Below are 19,754 nucleotides of genomic sequence, written 5' to 3' on the forward strand. Positions count from 1 at the left end.
TTCCCCCCCCCCCCCCCCATTCCCCTGCTGTTGCAAAATGTAACCATGTCTTTTGTTTCTCAGCAGAGAGGTAGGGATCTATTCTCTCCCCTCCACACACCCCACCCCAAGCCGAACGGAATCACGAATTTGGGACCCATCCCCGCCGCAAACCGGGCTGGACGTGGTCAATTACAACAGCGGGCAACCGGGAGCGGCGCCACACAAACGCCGAGGTTCTGGAGCGACAGCGAACTGGCCGTCCAAACTGGAAATTTTGTTTCTCCCACTCCCCAGTGCGTGCCGTTACAGGGGGATCCGCACGCAGCACCGGAAAGTGACTTTGTCATTAAAGCACATGCCAGAGACTTCGGAGTGACCCATTTCTCGCCTCCGTTTTTGCCGGGCGAACTTTTCTGAGGAGTTCGTCACACGAGAAAGGAACAAAAAAAAAACGAAAACAAAAAGAGCCTTTTAGCCGATCTCCCGAATTGTTAGTGCAATGTTGAGTGTGCGTCAGGCATCATGTGGCTGTGTTTATATTGCACCTGACACATCCCAGCATACAGGATAAAATGTCAGCTTGTTGTTACCACTGTGACATTTTGGATGGAAACTGGACTGGTAAACCTATTCAACAAGGGAGGGGGGTGGTTTCTGAAGTTTTGCAATGCAGCAGTGAGTCATGGAAACTAATTCAGAAGCTCGCTTTCTTGGTTTGCCAGGGTAGAAATTATTAGCTTCTGATTCACGTAGAGTCACTGGACTCCCATACATTAAATCTTGTCTGTCTCTCCACAGATGTTGCCAGACCTGCTCGAGTTTCTTCAGCCCTGGCTGTTTTTGCTTTGGAAATGATTAGCATGCCGCATTGCGTGATTCAGACTTTTGGTCACGGCACTAAAAATTACAACAAGAACTTGCATTTGTGTGGCATCTTTAACATTATACAATGGTCCCCAGCTATGTGGCAGGAATATTACAGAGCAAGATTTAACACCAGGTGAGGCAACAATTGAATAGCCAAAAGTGAGGAGATTGCAGAGAAAGGGGGATTTGGAAACAAGAATGAGGATGCTTTTTCTACCTTAACAACAACAACAACTTTTTAAATCACAAGATGAGGGTGTCACTGGCTATTCAGCATTTTATTGCCCCATCCCTAATTGCCCAGAGGGCAGTTGAGTCAAGCACACTGCTGTGGGTCTGGAGTCACATGTAGGCCAGACCAGGTAAGGATGGCAGTTTCTTTCCCGAAAGGACATTAATGAACCAGATGGGCTTTTCTGACAATTGGCAATGGATTCACGGTCATCATTAGACTCTTAATTCCAGATATTTATTGAATTCAAATTCCACCATCTGCTGTGGCGGGATTCAAACCTGAGTCCCCAGAATATTATCTGGGTCAGTGGATTAATAGTCCAGTGATAATACCACAAGGCTATCACCTCCCCTAACTTGCACTTACGTATCACCTTAAATGCAGCAAAAGTCCATGACCTAGTGATAAGGTTCAAGCTGCCAGGAGATGAGCCCACAAATACCAACATTGTCAACAAAGAAAAACAGTAAGTTTCAAAAAGTGGGATTTGTGCAGACCTTCAAAAATGTAGGAACTCCAGGACTGCAGTTATAAGCCGGTGGAATATGAAATCAGGCAAACACATTGGCTTTGTAATCAAAGTTGCTCAAGTTTTTTGATGTTTTTCCGAAGGGAAAGAAAAATATTAACATATGAGGATTTGAAGGAGGAAATACAAATGCTGACAACACAAATATACCATAAGCCTGGCAACAGTCGTTGGGTTTTATTTTAAAATGCATAATAAATGATACACAGTGATTATTTTTAAACACATGCACACATCACCGTCGATGGATTGTAGGAACTGCCGATGCTGGAGTTTGAGATAGCAAGGTGTGGAGCTGGAGGAACACAGCAGGCCAGGCAGCATCAGAGGAGCAGGAAAGCTGACGTTTCAGGTCTGGACTCTTCTTCAGAAATGGATGGATATATTTTCCTCTTAGTGATCAAATAAGTGACATTTTGATTTTGAACTTTGGTAATTTTCCCAAAATTAATCAATATTCTGCATCGAGCCCCTACCAAAGTTCAATTTACGAAGGCTTTGTCACCTCTCAGGATCCACTTCACAGAGTCTCTGTAAGTCATATGAGTCCAACCATTCCACAGAGACCCTCTCTCATCCTGCAATAGTACTGTTTATACAGGATTGTCATTCCTATTCCCTGTCAATTCAGTCTGATACATTTCTCAGTCCCCTTCAATTCAACTTCACGTTCTCCACCCCTATGCTGGCAATGCCTCTCCCCGGTTGATCTGGCATTTTCCATACCCTCCACACTTTCAGCGTGTCTTAACACTCTCCTCCATCTCATCCCTTCAGCTAAGTTTCAATTGAATGTAACATTGCATAAGTGGAATCCTCTGCTCAATGCCCCTCCCTTGCCTATCTTTCATATTTGTTCATGGAATGTGGGCACTGTTGGATGGGCCAGGACTTGACACCTGTCTATAATTTCCCCTTGACCTAAGTGATTTGCTGGGGCCAGTTCAAAGGGCAGTTGAGAGTCAATCACGTTACTGTGGGTCTGGAGTCATATGTAGTCCACATCAGGTTTGGATGGCAGATTTTCTTCCCTAAAGGGCATTAGTGAACCAGGTAGGTTTTTACGACAATTGACAATGGTTACATGGCCTACCATTAGGCCAGCAATTAATTCTAGGTTTTATTGAATTCAAATTTCACCATCTGCCACGGTGGGATTGGAACCAATGTCCCCAGAGCATTAGCCAGGGATTCTGGATTACTAGTTAAGTGCCCAATACCACTATTGCCATTATGAGGACTTCTTGTCCTTATAAACATTACTCCACTACATATCTGCTGAATTTTGAAAACCAAAATGTTGATGGAAACCATCCATACTGACTCTAGGCATTGAGCTACCATAGTGAGAATGGTCATGGCTAGGCAGGTTCAGGACAAGCCAGGACCCCTGGGGAGTCATCGTGCACTCTGAGGTCCTCAATATAAATTCAGTATCCAATTGTGAAGAGACACAAACAGACTGAATAGCAGATAATCACCTCAAACTCAGCAAGTGAGGAGGCTATCACTTGCCTTCACTTGGTAAATAAAAATAAATTTGTGCAGGCCCTCCCATTTCACTGAAGTCCCTCTTATTGATATGTCCTGTCTGTACTTGTGAGTACTGTCTCAATCTTCACTGATTTCAAAGTCTTGATCTTAACATCCTGCTTGGTGTGCCCAATATTTGATGTTTTCCTCCCAATCTAGATACTGTGGCTTTCAAGCTGTTCCCATTTCAGCATTCATTTTGCATTTCTGTTTTCTGTCCATTCTCGTCCTGCCCTTCCCTCCCCCATTCACTTTGCCCAGCTGTCCCCCTTCCTTCTGCCTTCTATTCATCCCTCTCTGCTGCTTCTACATTACTCTAAATCTTACCCCAACTCTTCTCCTTCCTTTTCCCTCAATTACCTCACACTCAGGTCCTACTGCCAGTGGATATGTTTTCAACCTCTGCATACTGTGGGAAGAAATTCTTGTGTGACAAAGAACTTTTGAACCAGAGAGGAGTCCAGTGTGAGTTGCATTGGCTGACCTGCCAAAATATCAATGTTTTTAATGTTTAAAACTTTCAACTCTTCAAATTTCCTGCAGACTAGTTTCAAGGAAGGAGCACGCTTTTTACTAAATAATGGTAGAAGATTTCAGAGGAATAAATCAATTTTAAATAGTACAATGTGAAATGCCTGTATATTGTTGTAATTTTGGATACTGCACTCCCCTTACTTCCCCAAGAAAGTTGGTTAGCTCATTGGCTGGATGGCTGGTTTGCAATGCAGAATGATGCCAACAGCATGGGTTCAATTACTGGACCAGCTGAAGTTACAATAAAGGATTTTGCTTCTCAACCTCTCCTATCACCCTCAGGTTAAACTAATACCAGTCATCTCTCTAATGAGAGAGCATTCCTATGTTCCAACTGGATTACAGTGACTTTGCCTTTATATAATATAGCTAGTGTATGCTTGCATGATAAGGACAAACAATTACTTTCTTTTCCATGGTCATGTAGATTGAGAACTGTATGCTGAATCTGAAACTCAGGAATAAAACACAGTCTACCTTGTTCAGGCTATTGCTATTAACTAAAAGTTACAAATAAACGCCGTTTGATTTAAATAATTGTTTGCTAGTACTGAATTTGAGTATTACTGAAAAAAGACAGACTTTGTCAAAGCTTTTCATATGGTACTCATCAGGATAATTTTCAAGAATACCAATGTAAAGGGGAAACAACAGTTATACTGTCTGAGAGGAGATTGATGGATAGTCGGAAGCTGAACTCTAATTGGGAGAGGCATTGTTATGGAGAATATAACAGTTGGATGATGACTGAGAGTTAACTACTCTGATTTGTTCAAATTTTAAACCAAACAGGTTGACCCTGATTTCTCAAGGTAATACCTTGAGAAATGAAGTAGAGAATGGCTGTCTCCCATTATGTTGAGTTGAAATGGTCTTTCTGTCTGCAACGAATAGGGCTCTGTCTCTTACTATATGTAGTTTCCAGCCTGTGCAAGTGCACCAGACTGTAAGTCAGACTGACAATCCTAAATTAGTTGTTAGCATAATTTATGACACACTTAAAATTATCCAGCTAATGTTGTCCAATCACAGAATTGCTTCTAATGTTTGGACAGTGTTGCATGCAAAAGCTGATTGGCCATCGTCAGCACCTTGCTTGTTGCAAAAGGCTAAAGGGATAACCATTATACTGCTTTGATGTGCCTTATTTCAACATCAAGCTTACACAGTGGACAAAGACACAGTCCTTATTCATGAGATTGCGAATATGTCCAATCTTATAGTGTATGGAACTATAGAAATCCCAACGTGTTTATTGACCAGTGTAGGTAGGCACATGACAGACATTAGTAGAAAACCCCCTGGGGCCAATTTTACAACTAGGAAAGGAACTCATTTGACTGCTCTATTTCAAAGGTGAATTCAAATACAGGATGGAGCCCATTAAGACATGTAAGGAGTATCTTATATGCAGATGCAGATACAAATATGCCATCTACATATCTGAAATATTAAAGGGGTGGCATATTAGATGCCATTCCATTGGAGCTGTGTTTCTCATGAAACCTAAAAAAGCTATTCACAAAAGCTGGACCTAATAGGATCCAGAGGCAACATCATCCATTTGGGCCTGCACAGTGTTGTGAAAGCTGAACTGAATTGTGCTAGTTGCTGATTTCATGAGTTCAGTGAATGCAATCCACTTGCTAACCAATCAGCATTCTCTTTGTACATGGTATAAATGTTGCTTTCTTTTTACTTTGGCATTCATGTGAATTGTCCTGATTAGTTCAAAACGAAATGTTTCAACAAGGTGTGTCAGTTATCAGCAATGCAGTTTGATTTCTCACCAATGCTTTAAAATAGTTTCAAAACAATAAAAGTCCTGAAGCCTTAGATATTTTTGCAGTAACTTTGGTGACCAGAATTACACAATCTGGACAAATTCCTATTGTGTGAAAATAAACACCAGACAATAGAAAGCAGAACAGTAGGATGGAAGTTAACCAGAAATCTCACCAATCTCACCAATCTTTGATTTAGTCTAGTACAAAGGAAGACAGATAAAAGCTCTACACACGCCTGGAATTTCCACAGGGAGCAGGAAGGCTTTTGAGGATGTGAGATGATGCAATGAGGCTAATAAACAGGGTCTATTATTGAGACAGACATCTCAGATCAGATAAAAGCAATACATTGCAGATGCTGGAGAGCTGAAATAAGAACAGAAAATGCAGGAGAAACTCAGCAAGTCTGGCAGCATCTGTGGAGAGAGATACAGAATCAATGTTTCGAGTTAGGATGGAGATGAGGAGACAGTTCTTCACACAAACAGTGGTGAGCCTGTGGAATCCAATACCACAGGAAGTAGTTGATGCCAAAACATTGAATGTATTCAAGAGGCGGCTAGATATAGCACTTGGGGCGAATGGGATCAAAGGTTATGGGGAGAAAGTAGGATTAGGCTGTTGAGTTGGATGATCAGCCATGATGTGAAGAATGGGAGGAGCAGGCTTGAAGGGCTGAATGGCCTCCTCCTGCTCCTATCTTCTATGTTTCTATGAGTCCCATGAGTTTCAAACAAGAGCCATGGGACTTGAAACATTAACTCTGTTTCTCTCTCCACAGATGCTGCCAGACCCGCTGAGTTTCTCCAGCACTTTCTTTTATTCCATATTAGATCTCTGACTACTGGTAGTACCCAACTCATGTATCAATCTGAACCACAATAACATCATACATTTTGATAGATGTTACAATTTTCCTTAAACAGAAAGCAATCTTAAAATACTGGGTATCCCTCAGATGTAACCATCAACTGACAAGCACATCACAACCTGCAAAGTATGCCCTGACAATAATTAAATGCCAGGTATCCTCAGACTGTATTTCAAGAGAGAAAGAGCTTAAATTTGTTCAAAATTAATATCCATAGCATGCCTATACATGCTTTACAACCAAAGAATTGTTTTAAGATATTGGGACTGTTTTTGTTTATTTCAACAAGGCCCCCAGTTTCCATGTATGAATTCCCCCATAAGTAGTAATGATGACATAAGCTGTTTTAGCAGTGTTGTTTGAGGAGTAAATCTTAGTCAAAATACTAGAAGAATTAAACTGTGCTTCACAAATAACACTCACTTGAGCAGATGGATAGTACCTTGGGTTTTTTTTAATAGTAGTTTTGGTTTTTATTCACTGACGGGATGAGGGCGTTGCTGGCTAGGCTAATATTTACTACCCACCCCTAATTACCCAGAGGGCAGTAAACAGTTAACTACATTGCTGTGGGTCTTTTGCAATTGGGTTGAGAAACATATCAGCTATGATTGAATAGAGGAGCGGACTCGATGGACTGAATGGCCTAATTCTGCTCCTATATGGTCTTGTTTGTCATATTTTAACATTTTTTTTGTCAAAGCTTTCTTGGTGCCATCTTTTGGCAGATATTATAAATTGTTTTATTGTGTTTAAATGTATTCAGACAATTATGTAGAGTCACATGTAGGCCAAACCAGGTAAGGACAGCAGTTTCCTTCTCTAAAGGGCATTACTGAACAAAATGTTTTTTCCCCCCTGATAATCCTCAACAAAGTATGGTCATCCTTAAACTCCTAATTCCAGATATTTGTTGAATTCAAATTCCACTGTTTCCCATGGGAGGATTTGAATCTGGGTCTCCTGAACATTAACAGTTCAGTGACAATACCACTAGGCCATCACCTCCCCCCTTGTCTCAGCTGAAGGATTTCACATCAAGCATTCCAACACTTTTCCCAATGTTGCAACAAAGTGTTAATCTAAATTAAGTGCTGAAATTCTGGAGCTGAACCCAGCACTGCCTGTCAGGAATATTATGTGCTGAACCATGCTAACACTATTATTAATAATTAGATGTTCTGCTCTTGAAGGGCAAAGTCAAATTAAAGACAGATCTGCCTGAGCAACAGAATAACATATTTTCTATATTACAGTACCGTGGTCTTGCCATTTTAAAACTTTATCATCTGACTTGTTATGAATAACTCCATGGAAGATCAGCTAATTTATATTAAACCTTTTGAGAATGTCTGTAATGTCACATCAAAGAAGGTACATGCCAGACAATACATTTTGTATTAAACATCAACAAATCATGACTGAACAATTTATATAAGCTCCAAAGGAGAACAAACATAATTTTTTTTGCAGCTTGAGTTAATCTGAAGAGATGGTTTAACTAGCTAGGAGAAGAGCAAAACAGGGTAAATCTGAAAACATTCCAACAATAACAAGCTTCTAATTAACCTTGGGATTTGCTTAAATCACTTCCCATGGGATTTGTCTGAGCAAAGGGAAGTCAATTTACAATAAATTATCTGAATACAATTAAACACAACAGAACAGTATATAATCTCATCCAAAAGATGGCACCAAGGGAGCTTCAACTGAAAAAAAAGCTGAAATATGACAACGAAGACCAAAAGGTACAGGAGCAGAATTAGGCTATTCAGCTCAACGGGTCCACTCCATTACTCAATCAATGCTGATATGTTTCTCAACCCAATTCTCCTGCCTTCTCCACATACCCTTGATCCTCTTACGAATCAAGAATCTATCTTTCTTTGTTTTAAATACACTCAACGACTTGGCCTCCACAGCCTTTTGCAACAATGCAGATTTGCCACCCTCTGGCTGAAGAAATTCTTCCTCGTCTCAGTTCTAAAGGGTCATCCCTTCACTTGAGATAGTACCCTCAGGTCCTAGCCTCTCCTACTTGTGGAAACATTTTCTCCACGTCTACTCTATCCAGGCCTGTCAGTATTCTGATGAGATCTCTGCCCTTATCCTTCTAAACTCCATGGAGTATAGACCCAGACTCCTCAACTGCTCCTCATGTGTCAAGACATCCCCAGCATCATTCTTGTGAACCTCCTCTGGATTCCCTTCAATACCAGCACATCCTTCCTTAGATACGGGACCCAAAATTGTTCACAATATTCCGAAGGCAGTCTGATCAGAACCTTATACAGCCTCAGCAGTACATCCCTGCTGTAGTATTCTAGCCTTCTCAAAATGAATTCTAACATCACATTTGCTTTCCTAACTGCCAACTGAACCTGCATGTTAACTTTAAGAGAGTCCTCATCTAGGACTCCTAAGTCCCTTTGTGCTTCAGATTTTGGAAGCATTTCCCCATTTGGAAAATAGTCTACATCTCCATTCTTCCTACCAAAGTGCTGAACAAGGAGTTATAATTGCGTTACAAAATACATGTAGCAGGGAAACAGGTTCACGCTGCTGTTCAAGTTTCACTCAAAGCCTATTCCTACTTTTCATCTAACTTCATCAAAGTATCCTTCTGCTGTATTCCTTTATCAATTGTGTGTTTATGTTGCACTCTCTTAAGTGCAACTATATTTATCCACATTCTAACCATATTTTTAGAATTATAAGATTTTTGTGGCTATCTTATATTTATGGCTCTGGGTTTTGATCTGTCCTATATGTACAGACATCTCCTCTGTCCTAGCTACAGTGACTGTCAGCATTTTAACTTAATGCCAATCTCCTGCATTCTCCCCATAACTGCACAGTTTCTATTTAGATGATCATTTAATGACCTCTTGAAAGGCTCAGTTGAATCTGCATCCACCACACTTCTATATTGTCCATTCTACGCTTGCTTTTCCTCACATCCCCATTGTTTTTTTTTACGCTAAACACTTTAAAACAGTGGCCTTTGGTTCCTGACCCATTTATGAGTGGGAATATTGTGTCCCTTTCAATTCTGTCCAGCCCCCTTAGGATTTTGAAAACCTATTTTAAATCTCCACTTATCCTTCTCATCTCCAAGGAAAACAGTACCAACTTGGAGTCATAGAGGTGTACATCAAAGGAAACAACCCCTTTGGCTCAACTTGTCCATGCCTCCCAGTTTTCGCAATTAATCTAGTCCCATTTGCCTGCGTTTGGTGCATATCCCTCCATACCTATCCCATCCATGTACCTGTCCAAATGTTTCTTAAAGATGAAATTGTACTCATTACCACCACTATCTCTGCCAGCCAGTTCCAGACATTCACCACTGTCTGTTTGAAAAAAATTGTCAGTATGGACCCTTTTGTATCTCTCCTGTCTCACCTTTAATCTTTCCTCAGTGTCTTATCCCTGGAGCCTTTCAACCATAATCATCTGCACTCTTTCCACATCCTTCCTATAGTGCAGCAGCCAGAACTGTACACAATACACAAGATGAGTTCTAACCAGTGTGCTATGTATATTCATCATAATGTCTCTGCTGTTGTACTCTATGCCCCAATTTATGAAGCCTAGAATACTGTATTCTTTATTTACCACTATCTCCTTGTTCTGCCACCTTATATTCATATACATCCAGGTCTCTTTGCACCTGCACACCCTTTAGAAAAGTATCCTTTTATTCATAGTATCTCTTCATGTTCTTTGTGCCAATGTGCATCATCTCATACAATGCTGCAATGAACTTCATCTGCTATCTACCTTCCCACTCCTCCAATGTATTAATGTCCTTTTAAAGTTTTAAACTGTTGTCACAGTCTACAATTCTCCCAAGTTACATTCCTTTAAGAATAAAACATATTTATCTTTTGATGCAGGTTCACAGTCTGGAAAATAACTCACAGGAGTTTACCTCCTGCTGAAAGATGGTAGCTAGATTCCTTGCCCTCTGCCCTTTGAAATCTCTCTCTTTGAGGCTCCCTTGACACTCTACAGGGTGAGATAGACTTTGAAATTGTCTTTGTCACTTTCAATACATAGGTTGATGCTGGGCGTTTCGCCTAGCTTTATTCTGTGCTTGTTTACCGTAAATTTTTTTTTGTTCTATCCTGCAAGAAATGAACTACAACACTGTGATTTATGATGAATCAGGACGCTTAATTACTGACAGACATGTTCAACTTTTGGACAGAACGTGTTTCATTTTTAAACATTGATTGTAAGCCAGGGCTGGCTGATAATATAATTTCTAAGAGTGGAATTCACTGATTGCTAAAATATTCGCTGTGTGAACTGCTGGTTTGTCTCACCCTGTGAAATTCCAAGGAAGCCTCAAAGAGACAGAATTCAAAGGGCAAAAGTGCAAGGCATCAAGTTACCACGTTGCAGCAGGAAAGAAACTCCTGTGAGTTATTTTCCAGACTGTGGACATGCATCAAAAGATATATTTATGTTTTATTCTTATATGAATATGTTAAAGAAAGGGGGTTAAAGACCAACTGCAACCCCTAGTCTGTGTATGTTTGAGGGCTGATGTGCTGGTGTGGACTAGTGTACTGTGAAGGCCGTGGCTTGAGAACAACCTTTAGATACCCCTGCCGTACACATGAAAAGAAAAGAGATTCATTTACTCTGAATGTTGGATGCTGGTCAGCAAGCAGTTACCGTCAAAATAGGAAACAGAGAAAAGAATTTCCATTGTCCTGACAAATCAAGATTCTCAAAATTGGCTGCTCAACCTACCAATGTCAGTGCTTCTGATATCATCTGATAAAATGCCACAATGTTCCAATATCTACTCTTCATGAACAACCCAGAGACTGATCTGTATATCTTTAAACTTTCATCTATTTTTGGATTTATTTCTTACCTCTAATTTGTGTGTATGCGTTACCTCATTACTACTTCTTGCATTTAGTGACTAACAAACTCACTCTTACTTTAACTTAAAAAAGCCACTTTAAATTGGCTTCTTTTGGAACATAAATTCATTTGGCCTGGTAGAAAGGTACTCACAGGGTGAGGATGCTTGTTAAGTAACCTTGCTGTGACCAATGAGGAGAGGGGGGTAAGGTTGCAGGAGAATAAAGACAGGAAGCCAGTTCATCACTCCTCACCTAAGAAGATTCCAGTCTGGGATATTCCATCTGGAACCATAACAAACCAGGACTGGGCATAATAATATTTAATTTGCTTTTGTAATGACTTTGATAACCACCATTGCTATTTTTGGTGATGTAGGTGCCTCCATCCCCATTTAGAAACTTATCTTCCAAGAAAAATGTGGCCTCCTAACTTTTCCTATCAAAATGTGGTACCCCACACATATCTATACTGAAATTCATTCATAAAAACTCAGCCTGAAAGTTTACAAACATTTTCCTAAGTTTTCTCACAGTCTGCCTCCATATTAACTATTACTCTTAAAGTCATCCCCAAATATTGAAGTTATACTTTTGATTTCTAAATCTGTACTGCTGATATCCCATCCCTGATCTCTGTAGAACACCACTTCCTACTTTTTGTCAGGCTGATCTCTACTCTCTGCTTTCTGTTCTGTAGATAACTTCCTCTACACATCCTGTGACCTGTCCTTGAATTACACATAATTGTGACCCTGCTTTATCAAAGTTTCAAGATATAAACAAGTTTGCTTGCTTAGAAAAGGAACTGATTCAGGTTCATATTCAAGCAAAATCTGCATCTTGTTTGTAGTACTCCTGTTCCCTTTAACAGCATACCAAAAATATTTAACTTATGACTTGATGGGGACAATCTACAAACTTATGTTTGTATTTTGAGATCTAGTCTCAAGGCTGTTTTTTTTTTAATGATGTACCGCAGCATCTGTCTGATTCAGTTCCTGTTATTTGATATTTATATAGAATTCTCTAGAATTTAGAAGGTAAAGGAGTGATCTGATTGAAGTCTTCAAGATATTAACAGGAAAAGACAGGCTAAATAAAAATAAACTATTTCCACTGGTTGGGGATTCTAGAACTAGGGGCATAGTCTGAGAATTAGGGCCAGATTATTCGGGAGAGATGTTAGGAAGCAATTCTACGCACAAAGGGTGTTGGATGTTTGGAACTCTCCTCCACAAACAGCAGTTAATGCTGGATCGGATGTTAATTTTAAATCTGAGATAGATCAATTTTTGTTAAGCGAAGGTATTAAGGGATATAAACTGAAGGCAAGTATTGGGAATTAGGCCACAGATCATATTGAGTGACAGACTAGGCATGAGGGGTTGAATGGCCCACTCCCGTTTTTATGTTCCTGTGTTTACTTCTTACCATCAACTCTTCATCTTGAGTTATTATTTAATGTCTATGTAAAATGATAGGGCCTGATTTATATCTTCTATCTATAAGTAGACTAAAGAGATTTTTTTAACAAGTTAGGAAACCAGCCAGGGTTTAGACCAACGGTTATGTTCAATTTAAATGTTAATAAAAAGATAAAAAGCAGCACAAGAACCATGTTGTGAACCAATTGAAATTGCTTCTGTCATTTGCATTTATGTCTGATCAACCTTGGCCACTTTTTAGTATTTGCAGTTAAATTAAGTAAATTTTAATAAAACCAACATGACTCTTGTAGCTTTACAATATCCAATTAAATAATAAGCTCGACCTTTGACACGGTTGGTGAAAGATCATTGAATCATGGAATAGTTACAGCACAATAGGAGGCCATTTGACTTTTCAAATGTGTGCTGGCTGTCTGAAGGAGCAAGTCCGCCAATGCCACATAGTTGACTTTACCCTGTAGCTGTGCAATTGTTTCCCTTTCATTGAATAATTCAATTCTCTTGTGAAAACCTGAATTGACAATGCCTCCACAATCTTCTCAGGTAGACCATTCCAGATTCCCAACCACTCAATGTATGAAGGTGTTGTCCTTGATGTCTTAATTGCTTCATTTGCCAATTACCTGATATCGGCGCATTCTGCTTCTCAATCCTTCCACCAAAGTTTCTACCTGTCCATCTACCCAAAACATACATAAAATCATGCAACTCTTGCTCCAAGTGCCAAACTTTACCAGATGAGTTTCATGGAGGGTCTCTCTCTGTGAGACGTAGCAAATCTTCTCGCATCATCTTCCCAAACTCGCATCATTCCCTACGCATCTCGCCCAATGTGCCCGCTCATCGTATTCTCCCACTTGCTGTGGGTGGCAGTCCTTGCCAGAGCCAGGATACCCTGGGATTGCTGGTGCCAGTGCCATCTTTGAAGACCAGTCATACACCGGGTCAAGCTTTTGCAGTGTAGAGACAGAAACAGAAATTGCTGGGAAAGGTCAGCAGGTCTGGCAGCATCTTTGGAGAGAAATCAGAGTTAACGTTTCGGGTCGAGTGGCCTTTCCTCAGAACTGATGGTAGCTAGGAAAATGTCAGTTTTTATGTAGAAGATAGGGTTGGGGGAGAGGGTAAGGAGTAAACAATAGGTGGGGATAGAGCCCAAAGAGAGAGAAGAGCAGTTGGACAGACAAAGGAGTGGATAATGATCTGGCTAGGATGGTGAATAACTATTAATGGGGACTGTTAGTGACTACCAATAGGCAGTGAGTAATGGCAGGCTATGTGATAACAAGAGATAACACAGTGTGGAGCTGGAGGAACACAGCAGGCCAGGCAGCATCAGAGAAGCAGGAAAGCTAATGTTTCAGGTCGGGACCCTTCTTCAGAAAATTCAGAGATTTTCTGACCTGAGACATCAGCTTCCCTGCTTCTCTGATGCTGCCGGGCCTGCTGTGTTCCTCCAGCTCCACGCTGTGATATCTCTGACACTGGCATCGGCATTTCTTACTATCTTTATGTGATAACAAGGTCTGGTTTGTGGGGGTTGGGGTAAGGGCATGGGAGAACTGGAGTCCTAAAGTTATTGAACTCAATATTGAGTCCAGAGGGCTGCAGGGTCCCCAATGCAGAGTTGCCCTTCACTGTGCACAAAGTAGTACAGCATCTACTAATGGACCCTCACTAAGGCACAGAGATGTCATGGATGACAATTCATTGTACATACAAGTGAGAACTAAGCCACACTGACTACCTGTCATAAGTTACATCCTATCTTACAACCCTGATAAATGTCAGGAATTGTGGTTGGCTACTCTCTACCCAGTGAGTTTGAAGAAGGATCACCAGATCCGAACCGCTAACTCTGTCTGTCTCTCCGTGGAAGCTGCCAGATCTACTGAGATTCTCCAGCACTTTCTGCTTTTGTTTCAGATCTGTAGTATGAGCAGTATTTTGCTTTCCTAATAGATTCATAGAATCAATGAACCCCTGCAGTGCGGAAAGAGGCCATTCAGCCCATTGAGGCTGGCCTGACCCTCAGAGCATCGCACCCAGACCAGTCCCCTACCCCATCCCTATAATTGTGCATTTGCCATGGCTAATCCACCTAACTTGCACATCCTTGGACATTACAGGGCAATTTAGCATAGCCAATTTACCTAATCTGCATATCCTTGTACATGATGGCACAATTTAGCATGGCCCATCCACTTAACCTGCACATCTTAGGGCGGCACGGTGGCTCAGTGGTTAGCACTGCTGCCTCACAGCGCCAGGGACCCAGGTTCAATTCCACCCTCAGGTGACTGTCTGTGTGGAGTTTGCACATTCTCCCTGTGTCTGCGTCGCTTTCCTCCTACAGTCCAAAGATGTGCAGGCTAGGTGGATTGGCCGTGCTAAAATTGCCCATAGTATTCAAGGATGAGTAGATTGGGTGGGATGCTCGAATGGTCGGGGTGGACTTGTTGGGCCGAAGGGCCTGTTTCCACACTGTAGGGATTCTATGATCTATGGACCGTAGGAGGAAACCCACAAAGATACGAGGAGAAAATGCAAACTCCACACAGACAGCCACCTGGGGCTGGAATCGAACTCAGGCCTCTGGTGCTGTGAGGCAGCAGTGTTAACCACTGAGCCACCGTGCCGGCCCCAGATTGGATGTGGCATATCACACCCACCACCAACCCCTCACCCCACCCCACTCCCTGCCCCCTCACCCTTGGTAACTGAGAAGACCCCCCAAGCTTCTTTCCCCTGACATCACACAGCATCACCAGGTGACGTCAGGCTAGTGTCACCAACAGGCCTTTTCTCCATCTCACAAACCAACCGGGGCACCACAACACAAATTGTAATGAAGAGGAGCTTGAATGACAGGTTTGGAATCCATGGACTTAAAAGTCAGTTTAAAAGGTGTATTTGTTTTGCACACAAGCGCTGAAAAAAAATTGATTCTGATTTAGCCTGACAAATGTGAACTCACATTTTTATAATCCAGTACCTAGAATTGCTGGACTTGGCTGTATGGCTGGGGGGGGGGTTTGCTCTCGTTTTAGACCGTCATTGTGATTCCACCAAAGGTTAACGTTGTGAATGCGATGTGTGGCCCCCTTTGTCTCAGCTTCTGGGTGAAGTTGGCACCAGGTACGGGACAGGTAACAGTATAAACAGTGAATCATCCGAGTTACTGTTGTGAGTATCCAAAACATGTGTGTTCTACAGGCACTTCAGGGGCAACATGTGGTGGAGGTACTTTTGAGAATTATTATTACTGTAGTTAAAGCCCCGTTTCAGCAAACATCACAAGCTCGAACCCACTGAGAAGGAACAAAACAACCGAAAATTAATATAAGTTCAGTAGGTTGGGGATGAATGAGTGCGCAGTTTAAGATAACACTCCCAAAGTTTGGCTCATTTACGGCATTAAAGGGAATAAAATAGATTAAAACTCTGAGTTTTCCACTTTGTTGATATCACAATGACTAAAGTGACATCACAATCTGATTTCCTGTGATTTTTCTTTCTCTTCACATGAAGACCATAAAACAAAGGAGCATAAATAGGCCATTCAGTCCATCTAGTCAATTCTGCCATTCACAGAAACTATGGCCAATCTGATAAACCTCAACTCTTATCTTCCTGCCTTTTCCCCATTACCTTTGATTCTCATCCTGATTAAAAACATATCTCAGCCTTAAATATACTTCACCACCCAGCCTCGACAGTCTTCTGTGGTAAAGAATTCTTGACATTCACAATCCTCTGAGGGGAAAAAAAATCCACCTTATCTCTGCCCTAGCTGGGTGACCCCTTACTCTGACATTATTCCCTGTGGTCCTAGACTGTTCCACAAGGGGGAACAACCTCTCCCAATCTACCCTGTCAAATCCCCTAAAAATCCTGCATATTCCAAAAAGATCACCTCACATTCTTTTACACTCTAACGAGTACAGCCCTAACCTCCTCAATCTGTCATAAGACAATCCTCCCTTACCGGCAATCAGCATGGTGAACCTTCTCTGAATTGACACCAATGATAATATATCTACCCTAGATAAGGGAAATTATAGTGTAAAGTTCCTGAAACCACGCACACAAAATCATCTAAAGAAGGATGTAAAGGTTATGGACTAGAACACTTTCCCATTTCAAGCAGTCATTCCCAGCATTACCACTCCTCCCCCTGCCCCAGCTCAGCAATAGGCATGTCATTCACAATATGACGTCGCGTTTGATTGTCCTTGTTTGAACAGTAATAAAGATGGTGGCACACAAGGAAGCAGAAGCTGCACATTTTATACTGCAAACACTTATTTCCCTCTCTGTATAATGTTAATCAGTTGGCTGGGTGTTGAACGTAGGAACAGGAGTAGGCCTTTCAGCCCCTTGAGCCTGTTCCATCATTCATTGATGACTGATCTGTGGCCTAACGCTAAAGACACCTGCCTTTGGCCCATATCCCTTAATACCTTTACTTAACAAAAATTGATCTATCTTGGATTTAAATTTAACAACTGATCCAGCATCAGTTGCTGTTTGTGGAAGAGAGTTCCAAATCTCTACCACCCTTTGTGTGTAAAATTGCTTCCTCTCATCTCTCCTGAACAGTCTGGCTCTAATTCTCAGACTATGCCCCCTAGTTCTAGAATCTCCAACCAGTGGAAATAGTTTATCTTTTTCTACCTGGTGGGAGAAAGATGAGTAGCAATTCCACCAAGTTGTCCTGCATGTCTGAACTTTGCATTAGCTAAACACAAGACTAAAAGAGTTTGAGATCCATTCCTGTCAGTTATCAGTCCATGCAAGACTATCTTAGGACGGTACAAAGCATTTTGGACAAGACAAAAGCTGTAGCCCAAGGTAGACAAACAGGAGGCTGGAAGAACACAGCAAGCCAGGCAGCATCTGGAGGAAAGGAGTAGTCCACGTTTCAGGTTATTACCCTTCTTCAGGTCTGGATGTGCGGGTAGGGGGAGCTGCAGATAAAGAGAGAGAGTGGGGTGGGGATAGCAGAATGGTGGTGATAGGTGGACACTGGTGGTAGGTACGACCTGGTTTGTCAATGGGAGAGATGAATCCGGTTGGTGGCTGGAAGGGAGGGTCAGAAAATGGAATGGAAGGGAGGAGGCAGGGCCGGAAAAAGGAGCCAGGGGATGGGTGGGAATGATATTTGAAATTGGAGAACTCAATGTTAGGTCCTTCGGGTTGTAGGGTGCTCGGGCAGAAGATAAGGTGTTGTTCCGCAAATTTGCGTTCCGAGTCGCTGCGACACTGGAGGAGGCCAAGGACGGACATGTCGGAGGGGGAGTGGGGGGTGGGGGAGCTGTATTCCATTTTGGTCTTCAAACTCATCGTCAATATTTCTTTGCATTTTTGTTTTGAAGGATCATGATCGAATTGTGCCAGGGAGATAGCACTCAGGAACTCGAACAGGGAACAAAACACTGGCTGATTGGAAGTGCATAGCCCTCTTTGACCACAGGTGGATATCTATAAAGCATCACTGATATTATTAGCAATAGCAACAAATGATGCCTCAGCTTCTGGAATGTGTTACATTTGGCCTAATCGGGCAGGAAATGATGAATCACAATAAGGAACAATATATCATGCTGGGGTGGAGACAAAAGAATGAATTCTCGTTACAGGGAAAAGTTACATTTTTGCAACTGTACCTGGAGTAACTTGTTACTTGATGGGGTCGAGGGGATAGGCTAGGGAGGTGGATTCTCAGTTTGAACCCATGCAAAAGTTTTTGATATTAGAAAGGCAGGAAAATTAACTGAAGTCAAAAAGATCCCGCGGTTAACTAAATGAGGAAATTTTGAAGAAACTTGGACGTCTTTTGTTCTTTTCTGTGTCCTTTGTCTGTATAAGTCAGTACAAGGTTGTGATATATATTTGAATAATAAATTTTGGAAAGTTGTTTGAGATTTTTCTTAAAGTTGTCTTGCACATTTATTTATTTCAAATGAAACATTCTTGTAACAATCTAATCATTAAACTGAAAGAAATGTATTAATTGTTCTGAAAGCAAATGTGGCTAATAAGTCATTTTTTCTTCCCAGGAAGATTCTTAATGAATTGCAGAATATTTTCTCTCTTCATATCCTTCCTACTCATACTAGCTGGGCCAAGCATGTCCCTGGATAATGGCTTGGCAAGAACCCCCCCAATGGGGTGGATATCCTGGGAGCGCTTCAGATGTACCATAGATTGCGAACAGTATCCTGACAACTGTATTAGGTAAGTATTTCAAAGTAGCTGATGCCGGTCAATTCTGTAACCTTTCTGTTTTTTTTTGCCCTCCGTTCTCCCATTTTTAAGCTATCCCACTTCCCATCTAGCTATGCAGGTTTTGACCAGCTGCACAATATACATCATTGAATTTATTTCTCCCCTTATTTAGCAAAGAACATTTAATGATGTCAGGTATTCCACCCAGTAAGCCAGCACGTTTGAGGCAACAAAACAGGCAGGCACACGAGGGTTTGAATTTGCACTCCTAAAATATGTATTAGACCAGCTAGCTTTCCCTGCTCTGTAGTGGTATGTTACAATTTGTGACAACGTTGTCACTTTATTTTGTTCTTTTTGTTTGAAGAGAGGTTGTAAGGCAGAGGTACCAAGCTGTCTCTAAGCAAGTAAATAATTTGTGTGGCCTTGGATTTTTAAAAAAAATTTGGAACAATGGAAGCAGCCCACATGTGGCCAGCTCTCACAGACCAGACTTTCTAGTTTATTTTTAGGTTTGAGGTTTAATTTTAAGCAGAAGCCTTTGGGCTGTCAAAAGAGTTGGAAGCCTCAGTGAATGTCTCCTGGCTGGTACTTTCTCTGAATTTTCTCTCGATGTTTTTCCTCCTGGATTGGAGAACTGCATGTGAGAATCTGTGTCTGAATTTGCCTTTTTGCCAAGGGATGTGTTTATGGGATGTTACTGTATTGGAACAGTCAATTGGTAGCAGTTACTGTATCTATTATTCTGCTAAGTTATTCTAAATTCCTCTTTCTTTTGTTTGTATTTTAACTGTAGTGTTTAACTAAGTTGTGTTTTGCTTAACATTGAGTAGTTTGACCAGTTGTGTTGCATC

The 19,754-nt window shown here is 41.3% G+C and overlaps 1 protein-coding gene across 1 annotated transcript in view; it reads left to right on the top strand.

The window, feature by feature from the left end:
- The first annotated feature begins 8,026 nt into the window (after positions 1-8,026).
- naga (N-acetylgalactosaminidase, alpha) overlaps positions 8,027-19,754 on the top strand; it is a 40,318-nt gene continuing 28,590 nt past the window's right edge. The window contains exons 1-3 of the mRNA XM_048609679.1: positions 8,027-8,086; positions 15,744-15,807; positions 18,732-18,909. Coding sequence (XP_048465636.1) covers positions 8,027-8,086; positions 15,744-15,807; positions 18,732-18,909 — 302 coding nt within the window. The remainder of the gene's footprint in view (positions 8,087-15,743; positions 15,808-18,731; positions 18,910-19,754) is intronic.

Source organism: Rhincodon typus, chromosome 21 (assembly GCF_021869965.1).
Source record: "Rhincodon typus isolate 14 chromosome 21, sRhiTyp1.1, whole genome shotgun sequence".
NCBI lineage: Eukaryota > Metazoa > Chordata > Chondrichthyes > Orectolobiformes > Rhincodontidae > Rhincodon > Rhincodon typus.